The sequence below is a fragment of the Melozone crissalis genome, unplaced genomic scaffold, assembly GCF_028551555.1.
Source record: "Melozone crissalis strain CALT ecotype California unplaced genomic scaffold, PUWL_Pcris_2 ptg000033l_1, whole genome shotgun sequence".
Classification (NCBI taxonomy): domain Eukaryota; kingdom Metazoa; phylum Chordata; class Aves; order Passeriformes; family Passerellidae; genus Melozone; species Melozone crissalis.
The window spans coordinates 19,256,134-19,274,486 of NW_026535811.1; the positions used below are offsets into that span (position 1 = coordinate 19,256,134).

The 18,353-nt window shown below is 41.4% G+C and overlaps 2 protein-coding genes across 2 annotated transcripts in view; both read right to left on the reverse strand.

Annotated features, from left to right (window-relative positions):
- Positions 1 to 11,472, reverse strand: part of ANO2 (anoctamin 2) — a 148,404-nt gene extending 136,932 nt beyond the window's left edge. Inside the window, exons 1-3 of the mRNA XM_054281997.1 lie at positions 11,454 to 11,472; positions 7,026 to 7,204; positions 4,141 to 4,557 (exon numbers count right to left, since the gene is read on the reverse strand). Coding sequence (XP_054137972.1) covers positions 4,141 to 4,557; positions 7,026 to 7,204; positions 11,454 to 11,472 — 615 coding nt within the window. The remainder of the gene's footprint in view (positions 1 to 4,140; positions 4,558 to 7,025; positions 7,205 to 11,453) is intronic.
- Positions 11,473 to 15,559: 4,087 nt separating this feature from the next.
- VWF (von Willebrand factor) overlaps positions 15,560 to 18,353 on the reverse strand; it is a 116,388-nt gene continuing 113,594 nt past the window's right edge. The window contains exons 51-52 of the mRNA XM_054282112.1: positions 17,292 to 17,389; positions 15,560 to 15,886 (exon numbers count right to left, since the gene is read on the reverse strand). Coding sequence (XP_054138087.1) covers positions 15,698 to 15,886; positions 17,292 to 17,389 — 287 coding nt within the window. The 3' untranslated portion in view covers positions 15,560 to 15,697. The remainder of the gene's footprint in view (positions 15,887 to 17,291; positions 17,390 to 18,353) is intronic.

Genomic DNA, 18,353 nt, shown 5'->3' on the forward strand with positions numbered 1-18,353 from the left:
TGAAAAATATGCATCAAATATTTATGTAATTGGCTCCCTAAAGAAGTAAAGCCTTGCTCTGAGTGCTGAGAGATTGAAATACAAAGTCCAAAGACCTAGAGCACAAAAGATACCAGTCTTTATCCAATGCTCCATTACTCTGTAACTTCCTTGGCTTCAGGAGGTATTCATTAACAGGGATAAAGGTCTAGGACTCGCATTAAATTTCCATATCGTTTTAAAATTAATGTTAGCTACTATTGGGCTTTCCTCTGCACTTTGGATGAATGTTTTGAGGCAATTAAATGTCTATACTGAGTGCCTGCAAGGTGTCTCACATGTACTAAGGACATGAGATGTTTTCCTGGGAGCATCCACAGAGCACATTGATAGATTTTGGGAAAAAAAAAAAAAAAAACATAATTTTTTTTTAGGCTTTTAAATACTACTGAATTAAGCAATATACATGACATCATTTTGGCTATGCTTTGTCCTTAGCAGCTGACAGGAGAGACGCCTTCTCCCACTGACAAACAGGAAGCACCTTAGTGGAAAAAAAATAGTGAATTTTAACCCCATAAATAAAATCAACTGCAGCACTTTAAGCTTTGATTTGAGTCAGGCTGGGGAGGTCTTAGCTGGTTGGGTTTTTAAGTCTATGTGGATTTTTTATTTGAGTCAGGCTGGGAGGTTTGTTTGGCTGGCTGGGTTTTTAAATTTACATGGATTTTTCTGCACAAAAATTCAAAAATATGCCTTGGAATATCAAGCAGAAAAATCAAATCACAACCTCCATAATCAATAATATTAATATCAGCATTGAGGAACTTAAGGACTTCCTTTCCCCTCAAGTGTAATGTAATCAAGGGAGTTTAGTGAGACATTTTGGAAACAACACTAACTCAAAAATTGAGGTTAGATGAGCTTCTTGGAGGATAATTTACATTTTGTTTTAGAATTGTCATCTTACCCTTGAAATAATATTTCCTCTCCCAACTGCTATTTAGCATAGTACATTTCACTTCCAATGTTCTCGAAAATGATCCAGCTCTGTCAGAATGCCAAGGCACATCTCCAATGTCCTCTTATTCCATACCTATTATGCCTTACCATACATAATTGTAATTGAAAATGGTGTGTGTTGCATTCGCATTCATTAAAGCAACAGTAAAATTCAAATTTAAGAGAATGACTGGTTTCAGATTAGGTGAAATACAATTAGCAGCTTCCCCAGGAACAAATAACAAACAAACAGAAACAAAACAAAACAAAGAAAAACAAAGCAAGAGCAAAGGTAAAGGGAAATTAAAAAAAAAAATTAAAAAACCCAGTAACAACAGTAAAAACAATAAAATCCCAGGAATGTTTTATTAAGAGAAATGAAAGTTTCTCTGGAGGACAGCAATAACAAATGATATAAAGTTATTAGAAAGTTGGAAGTGTAGTCCAAAATTCCTTAATTCACAAATAATAACTGGCTGAATTGAGACAGTCCATAGTTTTGCCTATTTTCCACAAATTCAAAAACAGCAATATGCCTCTCTCCACATACAAATTATACATCTTCATGTTTTTCTTGTCCTCTTCTTTTACACATTTGACAATGTAAGTGAGAAAGGTGTTTATTCCCTAATAATCAAACATATAACAATCATAAGGCCACATATGAGCAAACATATTAACATCAGAGAAATTCTCACTTTTCCGAAAAAAGATAGCTGAAAAAATAAAGATTTTTAAATAGTTGTAACTCTGTCTTGTGTTCCTAGAGATTAACTTCCTGATGTCTAAAAGGTTTAAACCAACAAAACCAGCTTCTGGAGTAACTCCCATGTCCCTACTCCCATGTGAGGTTGGTAGATCCAAACCATTCCCTGATTCAGGACATCCCATCTTTCTTAAATTAGTGGATTTTCTTGCAAAACCATAGGAAGATGATGTAATGCAGAGAAACTAGGTCTGCTCCAAACCAAGGGTCCAAAAGTGGAATCTCTCTAATATATCTACCTTTGCAGCCAGATCAAACTTTTCTCAAAACCTGGTCCAGAGTATATATTAGAGAATATATCTCAACTTGCAATAGTATTATATTTAAAAAATATGTTTCTTATATTAGCACTGAAAAGAAAAACAACAAACAAAAAAACCTCCACCAAACAAACATTCAGTTTAGCATAATCCAGTGGAAATGTAGTAGTTGAAAGTCCACTGTGCTGTACAAAAATACAAATGCTGCTTTAAGACTGTTCTCAGTTTAATGAATTTATAGACACATATTTTTTCCCCGGACTAAAAGCAGAAGTTTTTCCTGTATCAGCTCAACATACAATTTTAATCCACATATAAGGACAGCTGTGCCTTTCGCATGTGCCTACTCAGCACTTTCTAGGAAATTCACAGCAAGAAAAAGGACAGAACCTTCAGCATGTTCCAACAGGAGTTAACTAACAGAAGAAAAAAATCAGTGAAGTGAGAAAAAAGAAAGGAAGTAAAAGCCACAGGTCATGGGCAGGGAAGAAAAAAGATAAGGCATAGTCCTTCCAGCCTCTTCCAGTTTCTCAGGAGATTCTGAAAGGGAAAACTTTTTCCCCTTTTGATTAGACAGCTTGTGTGTTGGGGAAGGACAGGAGGAGGGGTGGGGGACAGGAGTGACTCTGTACATACACAGTTAGAGAAGTGATGGAATGGGGTTTTTGTAATTTTCAAAATCAATTCATTTTTTCCATAAAAGAACTGATCAACAATTTCCTGTGAACTTCCCAGTTCCTTTACAAAAGGACTTTTTCTCTTCATAGTGAAGACTGTGACAAAAAGGGCTTTTTTGATCAACACTTTACGACATTATTTATCACTTTTTATATTATTTAAGAGCATGTTCCATCACTTGGAAGGAGGCCAAAACAGAATTTGTATCCAGCTAGACTTAGGGTAAGAAATGTGTCAAATAATCAAATCCAAATCTCCTGCTTGACTTTTTGGGTTCTGATGAAATTCAGAACTGAAAGGGGTCTCCAAAAACAGTTGTTCTCCTGGGTTTTTGTGCAATTTGGTTATAAAAATCATAGCAGTAAGATGGTCGTGTAATGAACCAAAACCCCAGAGCACAGCATAAAAGAATCAGGATCTGAGATCACTTTTTTCTGCTCAGAACAAAGATGGCTCAGCCAGGCTGTGCAGTGAAATACAACCCAGAGCCACCTGCAACTCAGAAAATTAAGCAAGGAAAATGTAAAGAGTCAAAAGACTTTTCTATTTCTTTCTACTCCTGCCAGTGATTTAATTATGCATACATTATGCTAAGCCAGTCAGTCTCAAATTTTCAGATTCAGTCTGTGATTTGCTCCATGTTGTGGAAGTGCTGACTGGTTGCACTGGAAGCAACACGAGCTGTAAGTTCTCAGCACGTACAAAAAGGCACTCTAAATCTCTCAAATTTGGTGTCAAGAACACCAGAGCACCTAAAACCAGAACCCAGCAGGGATTTCCCTTCATTGGATACAAATATCCATGACTTTCAAAGGGGTACAGAGGGATAGTACAGAGCTCAGTGCAACAACATGGGATTTGGAAGACCTGTGCTCAACTAACTGACTGGCAACAGCCAAGTAAAATAACCATGGCTCCCAGCTGACATGAGCATAGTGTCATTTCAGCATCTCACACGTGGGAGAATAAAAACATCATAGGCTGGGATCTTCTCCTGTCAAAGCATAGGGGCTGCTCAGTTTGTGGGTGGAATGAAGGAAGGACACAAAACTTACATATGGCTGAGAAGAAATCTGAGAGTCACACTGAAAATATTGTGAGGATATACGAAATGTCTTAGCAGTGTTCTAGCAAATTACTGAAGAGATACTTTCTTCATTTTAGCAATATTGAAGTTGTTGGGGGGATTTTTGGCAAGAAAAGTGTGTCTGCTGCATGCCATACGAACATTTAGACAAAGGAATACATTTTCACCTGAAGTAAGTTTGAAATTTCTACTCAACACTACATCAAACAACAATAACCATCAGGTCTTTCTCAGGCAGAAAGGACCAAGCAACACAAACACACCCTGGCCACCTTCTTAGCTTCACACCGTTTTTTGGGCACCCAAAGTTTCCATTATCCATCCGGACACCCGATGCCATGTATGAGGTACAAATCTCCCCCTCTTACCTCGGGGTCTTTCTCAATCTCCAGCCCCGCCTCCAGCAGGTTGCGTTCATACTCCTCCCGCTGCAGCCGCTTCTCCTCCTCCAGGGTGTCCAGCGGGCTGAGCTCCACCACCTCCAGGCCAGGCAGCCCTGGCCACTCCTGCAGGGCACGCTGGCCATCGTCCTGCTGCTGCTGCTGCTGCTGCTGGGGCTCAGCACGACCCTTCCCAGTGCTTCCGTTTGAAACCAGGGCTACAGAGGCGAATCCGCGCCTCGGCTCCGGGGAGGTGGCGCCAGGCACATGGCGGGCCAGGCGTTTGCGGTAATGGTAGGCCAAGACGTAGTCAACCTTTCTCTTGCTGTCCCTGAAGTAGAGGCCACTCGGGGAGGCCTTGTCCCTCGCCCTTGTCTGGGTCCCTTCCACATAGTTGTTGATAATCTGGGACAGAAATATGGGAGTTGCACAGACAAGAAAGCCAAAAGACCCAAGTAGGTGGGGGGGGGGGGGGGGGGGGTCTATCTCCACATGAAGCCACTAAGAATCCAGGTATGACCTACAAATACTAATTTTGCACACCAGCCTCACTTCATTCCTCCTCTGGCCATAAACTAAGCATAGTTTAGTTTAGTTTATCCCAACATTTGGGATTCCTAAGCAGGTGCAGAGGTACACCCCAACTCTGTCGCCCTATTCTGCACGTGCACAAACTAAGGCAAGAGGACACCCACATTATGAAAGGGCACAGAGAAGTGAGAATAAGGACCACATTATAGGCCATGTACCATGTGCTGTGGAGCAAAGCAGGCAGGGAAGGGAAGCAAAATCAGTGTTGGAAGGGAAGAAATCAATCTTAGCCAGAATAGAAGAAATATCTTTAATGTGGTTCAGAAGGTCCAGAAGGGCCAGGCTGGACAGAAATACTTTTGAAAATACCAGGGATTAGAAGGGATGTGTCCCATAAATGGCTAGCCATGCTAGCTTATATTTTAACATATGAAAAGACTGTGTGACTGGGCAGTAACACAGTAATTCCTGCAAAAAGGAATCCATGGCTAAAATCCTTCAAACCACCCATGTTGCATCCAGTCAGCCCCTCAGACCATCCCTGCTTCACCATCTCCCTCTCAGAATCCTTCTAGGATGCAGCTCCAACAGTAATCCAGCCATCACTCATCAGCCTGGATGGGAATTCTGCAGCATTCACGTCGAAGTCTGACACTGAGGCACTCATTAAAGGCAGCCTGTGAGTTTTTGAAACTGTTTGCAGCCACCATTTCAGCACAATGCTGCCGTGTAAAGCCCTTCAGAGAGCACTCTAGAGTGTTTTGCTTCTTACTCTCCCACAAAGTAGCTTTCAGTCATCACGTCACTAAATAAATCCTGGGTTTACATGTATGCTACATTCTTCATCCTTTCACAAAATTATCACTGAGTAATCTGTTCTGCACATCACACTCATCACACCCTTCATGTCTAAAGTATATATACAGTCCCTTTAGGCACATCCAAAATTACACTCAGCACTACATCCTGGCAGAATATAAAAGTGCTTTTGAGATATCCTTTTATTTCAATTCCCCATTTCCTGATTAGATACATTTTCATGTATTACTCACAGGAAGCCCATGCAAACTCTCCAGATCCATCTCTGCCCCAGTGAGGGAAAACCTGTGGCAGATTTCTAGTGTCCCTCCCAGAGAGCTGCAGGCTATACAGTGCAGAAGGAATGATGTCACCACAGCAGGTCACTGGTGCAAGGCAATGCATTAGCAGGCTCTAGAGAAGATGAGCTCTGAGGATCCTCTCCTCCCTTACTGGAGAGTGTGGGCAGAACCAAGAAGCACGAACAAGAAACAGGAGAGGGAACAAGGAGGTAGAATGTGAAAATCACTCCAAGGTTTTCCTGTTTGTTACTGTGTGGAGCCACCTGCCACATCCCAGTCACCTGAGAGAGCACCATAGCAACACTTGGGGTTGCTGGAGTTACACAGGGGATGAGGAGAGTCAACAGTGATACCCTCTCCGTGGACTCTTTTCCTCTCTCTTGGCAGCAAGATGCCATCCCCATAATTATGGGTGTCCAATTCACAGAAAGCTAATTAAAATTTCCACAGATTTCACTAAAGACATTTCCTGCCCCTAAATTTGCACTGCTTGCCTTACCATGTGACATTCTGGCACAAGAAGACTTTTTTAGGGAGGAACACAAAAAGTCACAATTTCAAAAATGCCTCTGAAGGAACTATCAAGATCTTTCTCTCCTCCTCTCTCACAGCCACTGTAAAAGTCAGAAACAGTGATGTAAATGACCAGCTCAAGTCCTGCATTCACTGCCTCTTGATGTTTCCAAGACATGAAACCTCCACACCAAGGAATAAGAAAATGGGAAGGTAGGATCAGCACTTCATGATGATTTTGTTCTAGTGGTCTGGTAGCAAATATATCACTACAAATACATCCCAAATGTGCCTCCTCTAATGACAGCTCTCCTCTGAACACTACAGCCACACCTCACTTACAAAGGGAATCAATCCAATCCAGCCCCCTTGGTCACAGCTGACTCAGGGTTGACACATGCACACCCAATTTAGTGATCAACCTGGAGATCTTTTCTGCCACTGGAGGCAGTAGCAACCCCCTTCATTTCTGCTCTGAAGGATTTTGGCTAAAGTAAACAATCCAAAAATTTTGGTGAGATTACTACTGCAGAAATTAATCCTTGCTGTACACAGAGACAAATAAACCATCTGAGGCTGTGGTATCACTTTCCTCATAAAGATTCTTCTTCCTGTTCTGATTTAACCAACACACAGGAGAGTGCACCCTGCTCTTTTCACTCTGCTTCCAGCCTCTTCATAACCCCAAATGCACTTGACCTACGTCAATGAACATGAAACCCTACTTACAGAACTTCTGTAGGACACCACTGATGCTTCAAGAGCTCCATTGGTCCCACTTCTGTGCCAGGAAGTCCGGTTCTGAGGAACAGTGAGGTATTTGCTATTGTATGCTGAAAAAGAGTCCCTTGCTGATTTTGCTGTCTTCCGTCCATTGAGAGTTGGGTGTGAGGAGGGTACAGCAAAGTCTAAGAAGGAGAGATAAATACATAAAGCAGGTTTTGTACAGATAGTTCCCTAATGGAATGCAAAATACTGCAGTCAGTAGGCACTATTCATTTCTAGTGATGTGAACAAATCCAGTGGCATCAGGTAGAGGTAGAAACTTGTGGATCGTGGTCATTCTTCATAAAGAACTCTTTACACATGTGAAATGCTCATCAAGTATATCTAAGATTATACCTACATGTTCTGGTCTTTGGGGGTAATGTCTGGAATTTTTAGACATGCTCCCCATCTCTTGCGTTTGACAAATTACATGGTCACAGTGCAGAATAATGGAGGGTTTGGAGGGGATGGAGATCATCACAGAATCACAAATGGGTTGGAAGAGACCTGAAAGATAATCTCATTTCTATCCCCACTGCCATGGGCAGGGACACCTTCCACTATCCCAGGTTGCTCAGAGCCCCATCCAACCTGGCCTGGAACACTGCCAGTGATGGGGCAGCTTCTCTGGGCAATCTGTGCCAGGGCCTCTCCACCCTCACAAAGAAGAAATTCTTCTGGATATCCCACCTAAATCTGTGCTCTGTCAGTGTGAAGCCATTCCCCCTTGTCAGGTCACTCCAGGACCTTGTCAAGAGTCTCTCTCCATCTTTCCTGTGGGCTCTCTTCAGGCACTGGAAGGCCATAATGAGGTCACACCAATGCCCTTTCTTTTCCAGGCTGAACATTCCCAATTATCTCAGTCTTTCTTCATAGCACTGCTGCTTCATCCCTCTGATTCTCTTGGAGGCCTCCTCACTCCAAAAGGTCAATTCCATACTGGCAGTAGCACGGTGAAAAATGCTAATAAAAACCAGTGGATACAGAACCTATTTCAACACACAGATGTTTCATACTCTTTCCCCCTCTAGTGGTGCCACAGCTGAAATGGGATTGACTGATCCATACTCTCATTCTCTTGGAAAAGCTCTTAGAGGGAAAAACCATGTCTCGGTCCTTCCAGCATTAGTGTTTTATATCCAGGAGAAGACATCCTGTACACATCTGCCTACATGGTCAGCACCATCATCACTACAGAAACAATACACCACTGCCTCCATGTAGTCAGGACTTTTCTCCAGGAATAAGAAACAACAGCTTCCATCTATCCAGGGAGACACCACATCCATTGTGTACTGCTAAAATCCGGAGGTTGTATTTCCCCCTCATTTAGCTGAGACCCTTCTATCCCCTATACTCAGACTGAAACTGCTTCCTCACCACCACATTCTGAGAGAGGAGACAGTGGAATGCTAAAGAAGGAAATGCTTGGACGAGGGTGTTTAACCCTTAAATGTTATGATTGTTCTTATATCAATAATGATTGTTATTATATTCTTATATCAGTTATGATTATTCTTAATCAATAACAGATTAGGGTCCAGCAGCACTTGAACAGTCCAATAGATTGACTCACTAGTTTTCCCTGTCTGATCTCCCGAGCAGAATCGTGCTTGGCTTACTTTAACAAAGCATATAATGATGCCACAAGGGAAACTCCAAGAAAAATAATTAATAAGTGAAGGTTTCATTTCCAAAGGCCACACACAATGTTTCTCCAGTATTTTCAGACTAAGTCTGGGATACCTCACAAGACCTCTACACAGTCAATTAAAGACCTCTTTTACTTTCCAGTCCTTTTAACTAGGCCTAGGGAAAAAGCTGCCGTTCATTTATAACATGATTTCATCTCCATTATGCTTCCCAGCCTCTAGAAACTGTGTCACAAACCTGAGACTAATACTGGTAAACTGGTGAGGCAGTCAGGGACTTCCAGTCAGAACAAGTTTTTTGATGAAAATGCAATTGCCACATTTGTATCTAGAGGACTCCTGTTCTCCCAAAAGCTTTTCAACTTCCTGAATTAAACCAATTGAACCAAAATGTTTTGGTTTGAATGCATTCCACATTTGATAGTTCCTGCCTAATACAGCAATGCCTCAGGGGCTTCTGCTTCAAATGCAGCCTGACCTCATTCCACCCTGTAAGCCTTTATGACATTTGGCCTTACATGTTCTCATTCTGTAAATATTCTGGAGGAATTAGTATCTATAGAAACAAGCTCTGTGTGTGTGTATGTATGTGAATATATATAAAATTTTAAATATGCACATATGCACGGTTTTGGTGTATATTTACATATATATATATCTTCAAAGAACAGCAGTACAGGGAATCTTGACTTCAACTAAGAAAGCAAATGTTCAGGAACTACACTCATTCTACAAAAATGGCTGGGGAGCCATCCTCCAGTCAAACTCCATCGAGCTGTAAAATGGCTTCTGAGTACAAGGTATCTCCAGGCTCCAGGACAGAGATCAGTGACCAGTTCCAGTTTCAGTCCACAGCCAGTCACCACCTGCTCAATCAGCCTCTCTGTACTCCTTTGCCTCAGCTTTCTGCACACTTAAGGGTTGCCCACATGTGCAGCAATTCACCTCACTGTTTGCATTCCCAGGTCCTTGTCCAAAGTGCCACCATGAAGAAGTTGCACAGACTGCCAAAAGTGGAAGGACTGAGAGGGAGTGTTAAAGGACCACACTGCTTGTGAAAGAGGCAGTAAAGGAGTCTGCCTAATTAGGAGCTCTGTATTAAATCCTGAGTAACAGCCAATTAACTGAGCTGAGTGGTCCACATGATCAGATTATCACAGCACAGCTACTTGCAGAATATGCTGCAAGTGGTTTGGTTATCCAGGGCACAGACAGGGAACTGCTTTCATTTATCTTCCTCTCTTTTTAGATAAGTATCAGAAAGGATCCACATTTCTGAAAGACACCTGAGTTAGAAGAATACTCCTCTGAAAGGTTGTTCAAAACATCTGCAATTTAGGAACATTGTTTGACAAACTCCAACTCCCAAGTAGGGATGAAAAAAAACCTACTTGAACTTACTCTTTCCTTGTAGCTTTACTCAAACGTCTTTCAAAGGACATATATATATATATGGTTATACACGTGCTCTTTGGGTTCTCAGTAAATCATGAATTTTCAGGTCTGAATGTAGATGAAGAAGTTCAGCTCATGTCAAAATTAGTTCTTGTGCACATCTCCACCAAACTCAACTACAGTAAAGCATGATTTCCTCCACTGTGTCTTCAAAAGCACCATTTTAGTGCTTTTTAAGAATATAGGAATTAGACAGACAAGGCTGTTTGGGTTGTCTCTAATGCCATCTAATTTGCCACCTGTGTGTTCAGGGCTCACACAGTACCTCTCAGACTGCAGGTGGAAAGGGTAAAACAACAAACCCTGACTAATGCCAAACTAATCTGGACAGCCTGAGTGCATCTGCTTGTCTGAACCCCATGCTAACACTCAGTTTGAAATGTCCTGAGCCTCCAGGACACCCAGCAGGAGAATCTTTTGGGTAGGACTCAGTATCTCAGTTGTATTTCTCTACATTTGTCTGTACATAATGCAGATATCCTTTGTCTTTCTACCTCGAAATATGATTGGAGAAGAAATACTCTTTATAAAGAGAACCATCCAATTCTGAGTTTACTTATGGGACTGATTTTAATAGAAGCAGTTAAGCAGCAGGGGACTAAACAACTAAGTAGTTCTTGAACCATTCTAAAGAGAGAAATACCAGATAGCTGAAATTTAAAAATCAAATTCTATTATTCTATTATTCAAATAAGGAATTTGAACTTCACAGGAGAGATACAGCCCCAGAAACAATGAGATAACATGGAAACAACCACAGAACTTTTGACTATGACAGCAAAAGAACAATGACTCAACATTAGCACTGAAAGTTATTCTAAACTCGTACACTGGGAACTCCAGAATGAAGGTTTTATGCAAATAAGAGTCTCAGCAGATTTGCTCCTTTTGTATAGGAATTTAGAGCTCAAGGCTGCCTATTTTCTCCTGGAAAAGGATTTTGCTTACTCCCTACAGTTGCAATGCAATAAGGCAAATGCAGGGGGAAACAGCAGAAGACCAGCACAAGGCATTTGCCTAGTGATTGTCTTTTCCACGTGGATCACAACACTGACCCACAGCTGCTCTTCTGAGCCTTTAGGAGAAGTGAACTCTGCATGTTTTATCTCTGAGCTCTCTGTATGTAACTGGGCTGCAGATTTCTTTCTTTCTTTTTTTTTTTTTTTTCCCTAAAAGAAGACCGAGAAGTCCTTCCAAAGTACTCCTTTCTTAGTTCTCCACCCCATCTTGGCCTATCCCTATTCATAGGCAGCAATAAGAATGAAACAGAAAATAAACTTACCAGGCATGTGTGTTTCCATGTTGCCTGGAGGTTTGGCTGGAAACTGCGTCAGTGCTAAAATAGGATGTGGCTATGCTGTGCACAATCTTCTTCTGCACTGGCTTAAGGAGAGAACAGCACCAGCGGCTATTTCCATCCTGCCTTGATCCTGCTTTAAGCAAACCACAAACTGAAGCTAATTAGTGAGACCTTCTGGTTTGGTGATTACCATCATGGAGGGAAGAGAAGGAGAAAGACCAAACTCCCATGACCTGAGAGGCCATGGCAGTTCTCTGCTGGAGAATTTCAGCACTTTGTCCTCTCATGTTCCATAGCACCTCAAGAAACAAGGCATCAACAGGCATACTTTGTCCAGAAGGCAGTGGAGAGGAAGGAAAAAGGTTAATGCAGATCCAGGGCTCTACAGCAGAGCCAGCTCTCCAAAGAATCAGCACTCAAGGATCAGATTGTCTTGGAGGTGGCTTCTGTGTGTCTTTGTATCTACAATGCTTTACAGTGCTCCCAGGTAGGAGGTAAGTGCAGAAAGCTTTTTATAAGGCTGTTTCAAGTACTCAAGTTACCTCAGTGCCTGCATGCACTGTCATTCCTGCATGAAATATTCAGGGGATTATCTTGTAATCAATGGTCTAATCAGAACAGGTGATGGATCCTGCTTAGCCTTCAACCTTGCAATTTAAGCAACTATAGGGAAGAAAAGTTGTTGATGACCAATGCTATCTGAGAAAGGACTCTTATTTGCTAATGATAACTGAAGAGAGATGTAACTAATTCGAGTTCAAATCTTTTTTTCTTTAAGCCTGTTTATGAAACTATGACGGTTTTTCTAGTGTGACAGGGAGAAATGGATTTATTCAATGCCTGAATAAAGTTCAGTGGTTCTACGATCTTGTAAATCAGGGTAGTGCACTGTGTCATGGCTGGCAAGGGTAGAAGTTGTCTCTGTCACAGAGAGAAGTCCTGATGCACCCTGGTTGTGCTATCAAACCTGCTGAGTACATGAAAGGAGCAGTGCAGGTGTTGTTTCCCAAAACTTGGGCTTGGTGATGTAAAATGTTCCCAGCAAGACTAAGAAATTTGTATGGGATTTTAAATTCATTAAACCCCTCCACTCTTCTTGGTCCCTACTTTGAAATGGCATTTATTATCTTCTAACCAAAATATCAACAGGTATCAAATACTTTCTCCTTTTTACCCTGCTAGTATCTTATAGTACTCTCAGAACTTCTTTCAGAAGTTTTAAAAACAATTAATCTGTTTTCTAGACAGGCAACAAATCTCTTGCTTTCTACGCCTATCTCAGGGAGAAGGAAATGAAAATGTTCTGAAACTTTTGCTATTTTCCATCCACAATCCATGCTGCTCCAACTAAGCTCAAAACCAGAAAGGCAAATCCTGGCTAATTCTGGAATAGTATAGGATTGTAGAGCCAGGTCCTGCTGGGATCCTTGTCGACTTACAGCTCTACCTGCACAGGTTCCAATTACCAGCTTCTATAAGCCATAAGAATGGGTGTGTTAAAGGTAATACACTTATCTCAGGTAATAATATATGCAGCAATATGAGAGGAAGCCACATCCAGCTGCTTAGAATGGAAGTAGTCTGCTTTTAAGACTTTCCAGCAGAGAAAATGTGGAAATCACTATCTTTCCTGAGGTACTTGGGTATGGTGCTAATTGATAATGCAGAGCTGTGACAAATAATACCAATATACCTGCTCGTGTTTCTCCTGCTGTAGAGGAGTGGTGCTTGCAAGTCTGTAAATTTAGCAGGGAGATTGCATGTTTTGAATTATTAAGGAGTTATATAAGACTCCTCCCCAAATCCATTCAGCATTCCTGTAAATCTATCCTATAGCACACTCAACAACTCAGCTGGTGGTCCGAAGCAGTGGGATGTGCTCCTAATCATTGGTGGAAAGGTAAAGGCCGAGGTTGCTCAAACCCATCAAGGCTCACAAACAGTATGTATGGACTTGGGAAACAACATTCTTCAAAGCCTGGCTTCTGCTGGAGAATGCAAATGCAAATCTACAGTCAGATGTAGAGTACTGTGTGATGTGCTGGCACACTTGATCATAGGCAGCAGGACTGTGCTCTTCACTCCTGCCAGGGAGAAATGCTGATGAAAGTACTGGAATTGCACTAATTGCAGCTGCCTGTGTGAAAGGCAATGAAACCTGCACAGAGCAGGTCTGAGCCCACTGGCTCCTTGGGCAAAAGTCAGACAGTTCTTTTGGGGCAGACTGCCAGAAAATGTTTGATTCTCATGCCGGCAAGCCAAAGTTAGAAATGTATTTACCTCCTCAGTCTGTTAAAGAAGATGGTATAACATTCCCTCCTGCTTTTTCTTCCTTGCCAGTTTGTTTCTACAAAGGGATTTTCAAAGAAGATTCTTCTGGTCTTGCTTATGATGGGGGCTTGGAATACACAGGTCTGAGTAACAATATGTAGACCACACCAAAGTCCCCAGAAATCCCAGCTGTAAGTAAAGCCAGTAAGCGCTCTTCTCATGGGCTGCATCGCACTAACTCAGACAATTAATTATCTAATTAGAAGACCTGTCTGCAGCCATGAAGCCTTAGGCTGCAATCCTGTCAGCTTTCATGAGCTAAGAAGGGTCAGTCTGGGCGAGGGCACAGGCTGAAACAAAGGGACATCCCAGCCATGGTAAGTGGAAGAGGATGACATTTGCCTTTTACTCCCTTCTCTCTTGCTCCTCTCTGATGTTGCAGGTTGCTATTCCAGGAATTGCTGATCTTCAGCTTCAGATGAACTGCTGACTACCCGGGTGATCCAAATGCATCTGTCAGAGAACTTAATATCTAGAGGCAGCTAGGGGAAGGAACAGGGTAAGGGTGGAGGTAAATTGGTGACAAATCTACTGCAGCAAGTGGGGCTGATGCCAATTAAAACCGGGTTTCTCTCTCTGGTATTACTGTGGACTATAGCAGAAGACAGATGCATGGAAGGCCTGCACTTCTACCACTGCGCAGCAATAAAGGTTGTCTTGAAAGAATATTAAAAACAAAAAGGGCTCACAATTCAGGGTGTGTTGAATCCACAACTGACTGGCAAGAGGAAGCAGCAGGGATCTGCCTGGTTCCTCTAAAAAAGAAATACAGCTTACTTTTTTAGTTGAAAGCAGAGGAGTTTTTTGTTTGCTCCCAAAGGGAGCTTTCCTTGCAGTTCGGGAGATGCTTTGACCCATTTAATCATGTCAAAGTCCCATTCATTATTTTAAAATTGTTAGTTAAACAAGAAGCTTAAATAATTCTTGTCTTTCAAAAACACACATGGCAATAACAGTCCTCCCTCTCTCATATTTTTGAGAAATTAGTACTTCCCAGTGAAACTGCTTCACTGACACAAGATTCCTCCAGGACCAACAACATTCTGGAAGATCTTTTGTGTTCCATGGCCCAACTAGACAAAGTAGAATTTAAGTCCTTGTAAATATATACTTGGCAGCAATAACTAAATTACACCTGCCACTGCAAATTCTGCATCTAAATTAATTCCAACTTTTGGAACAAATGCAACAGGTGAAGTCCAGGCACCTGGAAATAGGTGAGATAGCCACTGAGCTTTCTCCTTGAGTTGGTCTGGGCACGGGCTGAAGTAGGAGCTGTCCTTAAACTTGTACATGTCTTGAGGACGTGCACAATTTACAGTCTGTCCTCAACACAGTTTCTTTTCATTCAGCTTCAGGAGAAACATGTATATGCATTGCAGAAAGATATTTGGTTGTCTGAACAACCAGTATTGTTTGTGTACTACAAACATCCTATTCTTACTCTGAAGCCTTATCCCATAATTACTGTACTCCCTGAAAAGAATGGGAGGAAAAAGAGCAAAAAATTATAAGTCCACTGTGTGTCACTAAGGACTGAATTGGGGAATGAAAGTGTAATGTCTCTGCAGATAACACCAAATGATTTGAGAAAAATTCTTTAAGTATAAGCAACTGCTTCTGAGCATGATTTATTTGTGGTTGTCCTTTTGGGATTTTCATCAATAATGTGGATTAATTTCCACAGTGAAATGAAGAGAATCTCTTTCCTACAGTCCACCCCAAGATGAATCAGACCGTGATCTGTTGTGCTGGTAAGCTTTATTGTTTGCTGTGTCTATAGAATTTTTCAGGATTCTAATGGATAAGGCTATGTACAGAGAATATTAGGCTTGCATTGTGAAGTTCCTCCATCATAAAACTTCAGATTAGGCAGCTGGGCTTCTGGGCAATATTCATGGTGTGCACTTGCGAGCATGGCATTCGCACAGCGAGGCGGAGGGGATGTAGAGCTGCACCATGGTCCCATTGGGACAGCGTAGTGGGATCGTCACCGTGGTGGTCTGAGTGGCTGTACAGCAGCTGCAGTGGTCTTCCCACTGCCCTGTCTGAGCAGAGTACCTGGTGGTGCTTCTGCATTTGCCCTAAATGGAAAAAGAAGAGAGCTGAAGTTTGAACAGAGCCTCATGATACTCAGAATCCTGGTTCCTTCCTTCAAAATATCCATGGGTGACTTTGTCTGGCTTCCATGCTCTGCTGAAAACATGAACTCAGAAACAGGTGCCTGGCTGCAGAATGCAGGGTGCTGCACAAAGAGTAACTTCTTATGAGTATAATCAGAGCAAAGGAGAGGTAACTAAACTGCTCACACACACAAAAGAGCCCAGAATTTAAAATCTTATAGGGAATGTCCAGAGCTATGGTGTTGGCTTTTGAGTAAATGTGGTTATCATGCATTCAGAAAGTGCTTTAGCCCAAATGCTGCAACTCACACACCCACTGTTGTCCTGCTGGTGCTATTATTTCTTGTTCTGCTTGTCTGGCCACTTAACTAAATTAGACCAAGCTGTCAGTGCCTGTAGCTATAAGCCTTCATGATGTCAAAATAAGTAGCCTCACATAACACTCTGTCAGAGTCCATTTCCTTTGGTGGCTTTGTGCTCTTATTTCCCAGTCTAATTAAATTAAAATATCCTATCATTATCAGGGACAACTTTAGAAAAAATGTACTTAATATTGTTTATTCCCAATGTAAAATCTGGACTTCTGCAGGAGAAAAATCAATATTTATGACTTTATGGCTAAAGACCATTTACTTTGTAGACAGGACAAGAGGCTAAGAATTATTAGTTATGCCATAACTTGGACTGCACACAAAGGTGATTAAAATCTTTGTATGGGGTTTCGTTATCTTGGAAAGAGCAGAGATGGGAACACCCAGAAGGAAAGTTATGCTCCTGTCTTAAAAGGAAGTTGCCATATAAGGTGTAAGCAGTGATGGGCTAGAAATTAAACTTTTAATCTGATTATGGAAGATACAAGACATGTAGAACACAAGAGTTTGGTGCCAAGGCTAGCTGAGGAATCCCAGAGCTTTTAAGGCATACAAGTCAAATCTTGGCACTTGGGTTTAAAGGTCTTTTAAAATGCCATTTATCTAAATACTTATTTTAATTCCCCTAATCAACCTAGAGGCTCAGTGCTTAACTACATACTCAGAACTGAAAATAAGCTTCACAAATGTGAAGATAAATATTCCTCTTTTTTTAAGTAGAAAGTCCTAACAGAGCTACTTCAGAGTCATTAATTTCTGCTGGAAGCAAGAGAGTGGGATGAACAAAGCCTTTGTGTCTAACATGTGCCATTTTTCATGCTGGTTTGACTAGGGAAAATTCAGCATCAGCAAATTACTTCAGGAAATGAGTACCAATGAGGTTAACACTAAGCCAATCAATGAGAAACTGATGTTCCACTTACTGAAGTGAAACCATGGTGAAAGAAATGATTTCATTTAGGGAAAGAAAAAGGGGGTTGATTTTTGTTATTTACCTCACAATGAGAAATGGGCACCTCCTTTTCAGCCATACATCCATTGATATTCCCGTACTGCAGTCTGGTACTTACTGGATGGCATTCCACCTCCACACCTACCAAGTAAAAAAAAAAAAGAAAAAGAAAATAAAAATTTCAAAAGTGTTTGGCACTGCTGGCAATTGCTTGTTGTAACTTATATCCCTTTACTCCTGAAATTGTTGTCAGTGAAATGTTCTTCCTGGTAAAATCTCTATTTGGGTGTCTCAGAGTAATTCATTCAGAGCTGTGTGACTATTTCACACTACAGCACTAAAGTTCCATTAGAGAAGGGTTTCCCTCATGTTTATTTCAATTGACTGCTTTGTTCTAAAGTCACCTTGGCCATCAAACACAAGCCTCTCCCCTGGTCTTGGACAATTCTCCTGTTAACTCTAGTAACCAACAGGGACTCTGTTCCCCCCCTTTCAAAGAGAACCTCATCATTAACATGCTCAATATAAACTAAGCCAGAACATTTTCTTCTGAACTCTTGCATGTTTTGGTCTGCATCTAAAGACTTGTGAAGGAGCCAATGCTTTTTTCAGTGGGTATTTTGTGCATAGACAACAGCAGCTCTGTGTAGTGTTACTGTAGTTTTATGTCGCTGTGAAGACAGACGCCTACTCATACCCATTTCTAACTAACCAACAAAATTTCTGTGTTTAACAGAATATTGGACTGATTTTTCAGTACTACCCCAGAACACTTCAGAAAGTTTAAGGAATTCAGCAGGGCAACTGCACAACTAAGTACACACACCAAGGGAAGAGACAGGTATCCATCTTCCTACCAGCAAACACAACTTTCCATCAGCATGTTGGTACCAAATTGACTCTGTGCCTTGCTAAAACCTTAAATTTCATTAAAAAAAAAAAAAAAGCTCATATCTGGTTCCAGGGCTGAACTGCCCTTTCTCTTTTAATGATTTCATCACTCCTTTATATAAATTGTCCACCTGAAAGTTGGACAAGTTGTGCTCACACACTTGAAAAGCACAAAAAAAAAAAGTCATCAGCCTCAACACAGATCTGTTCCGTT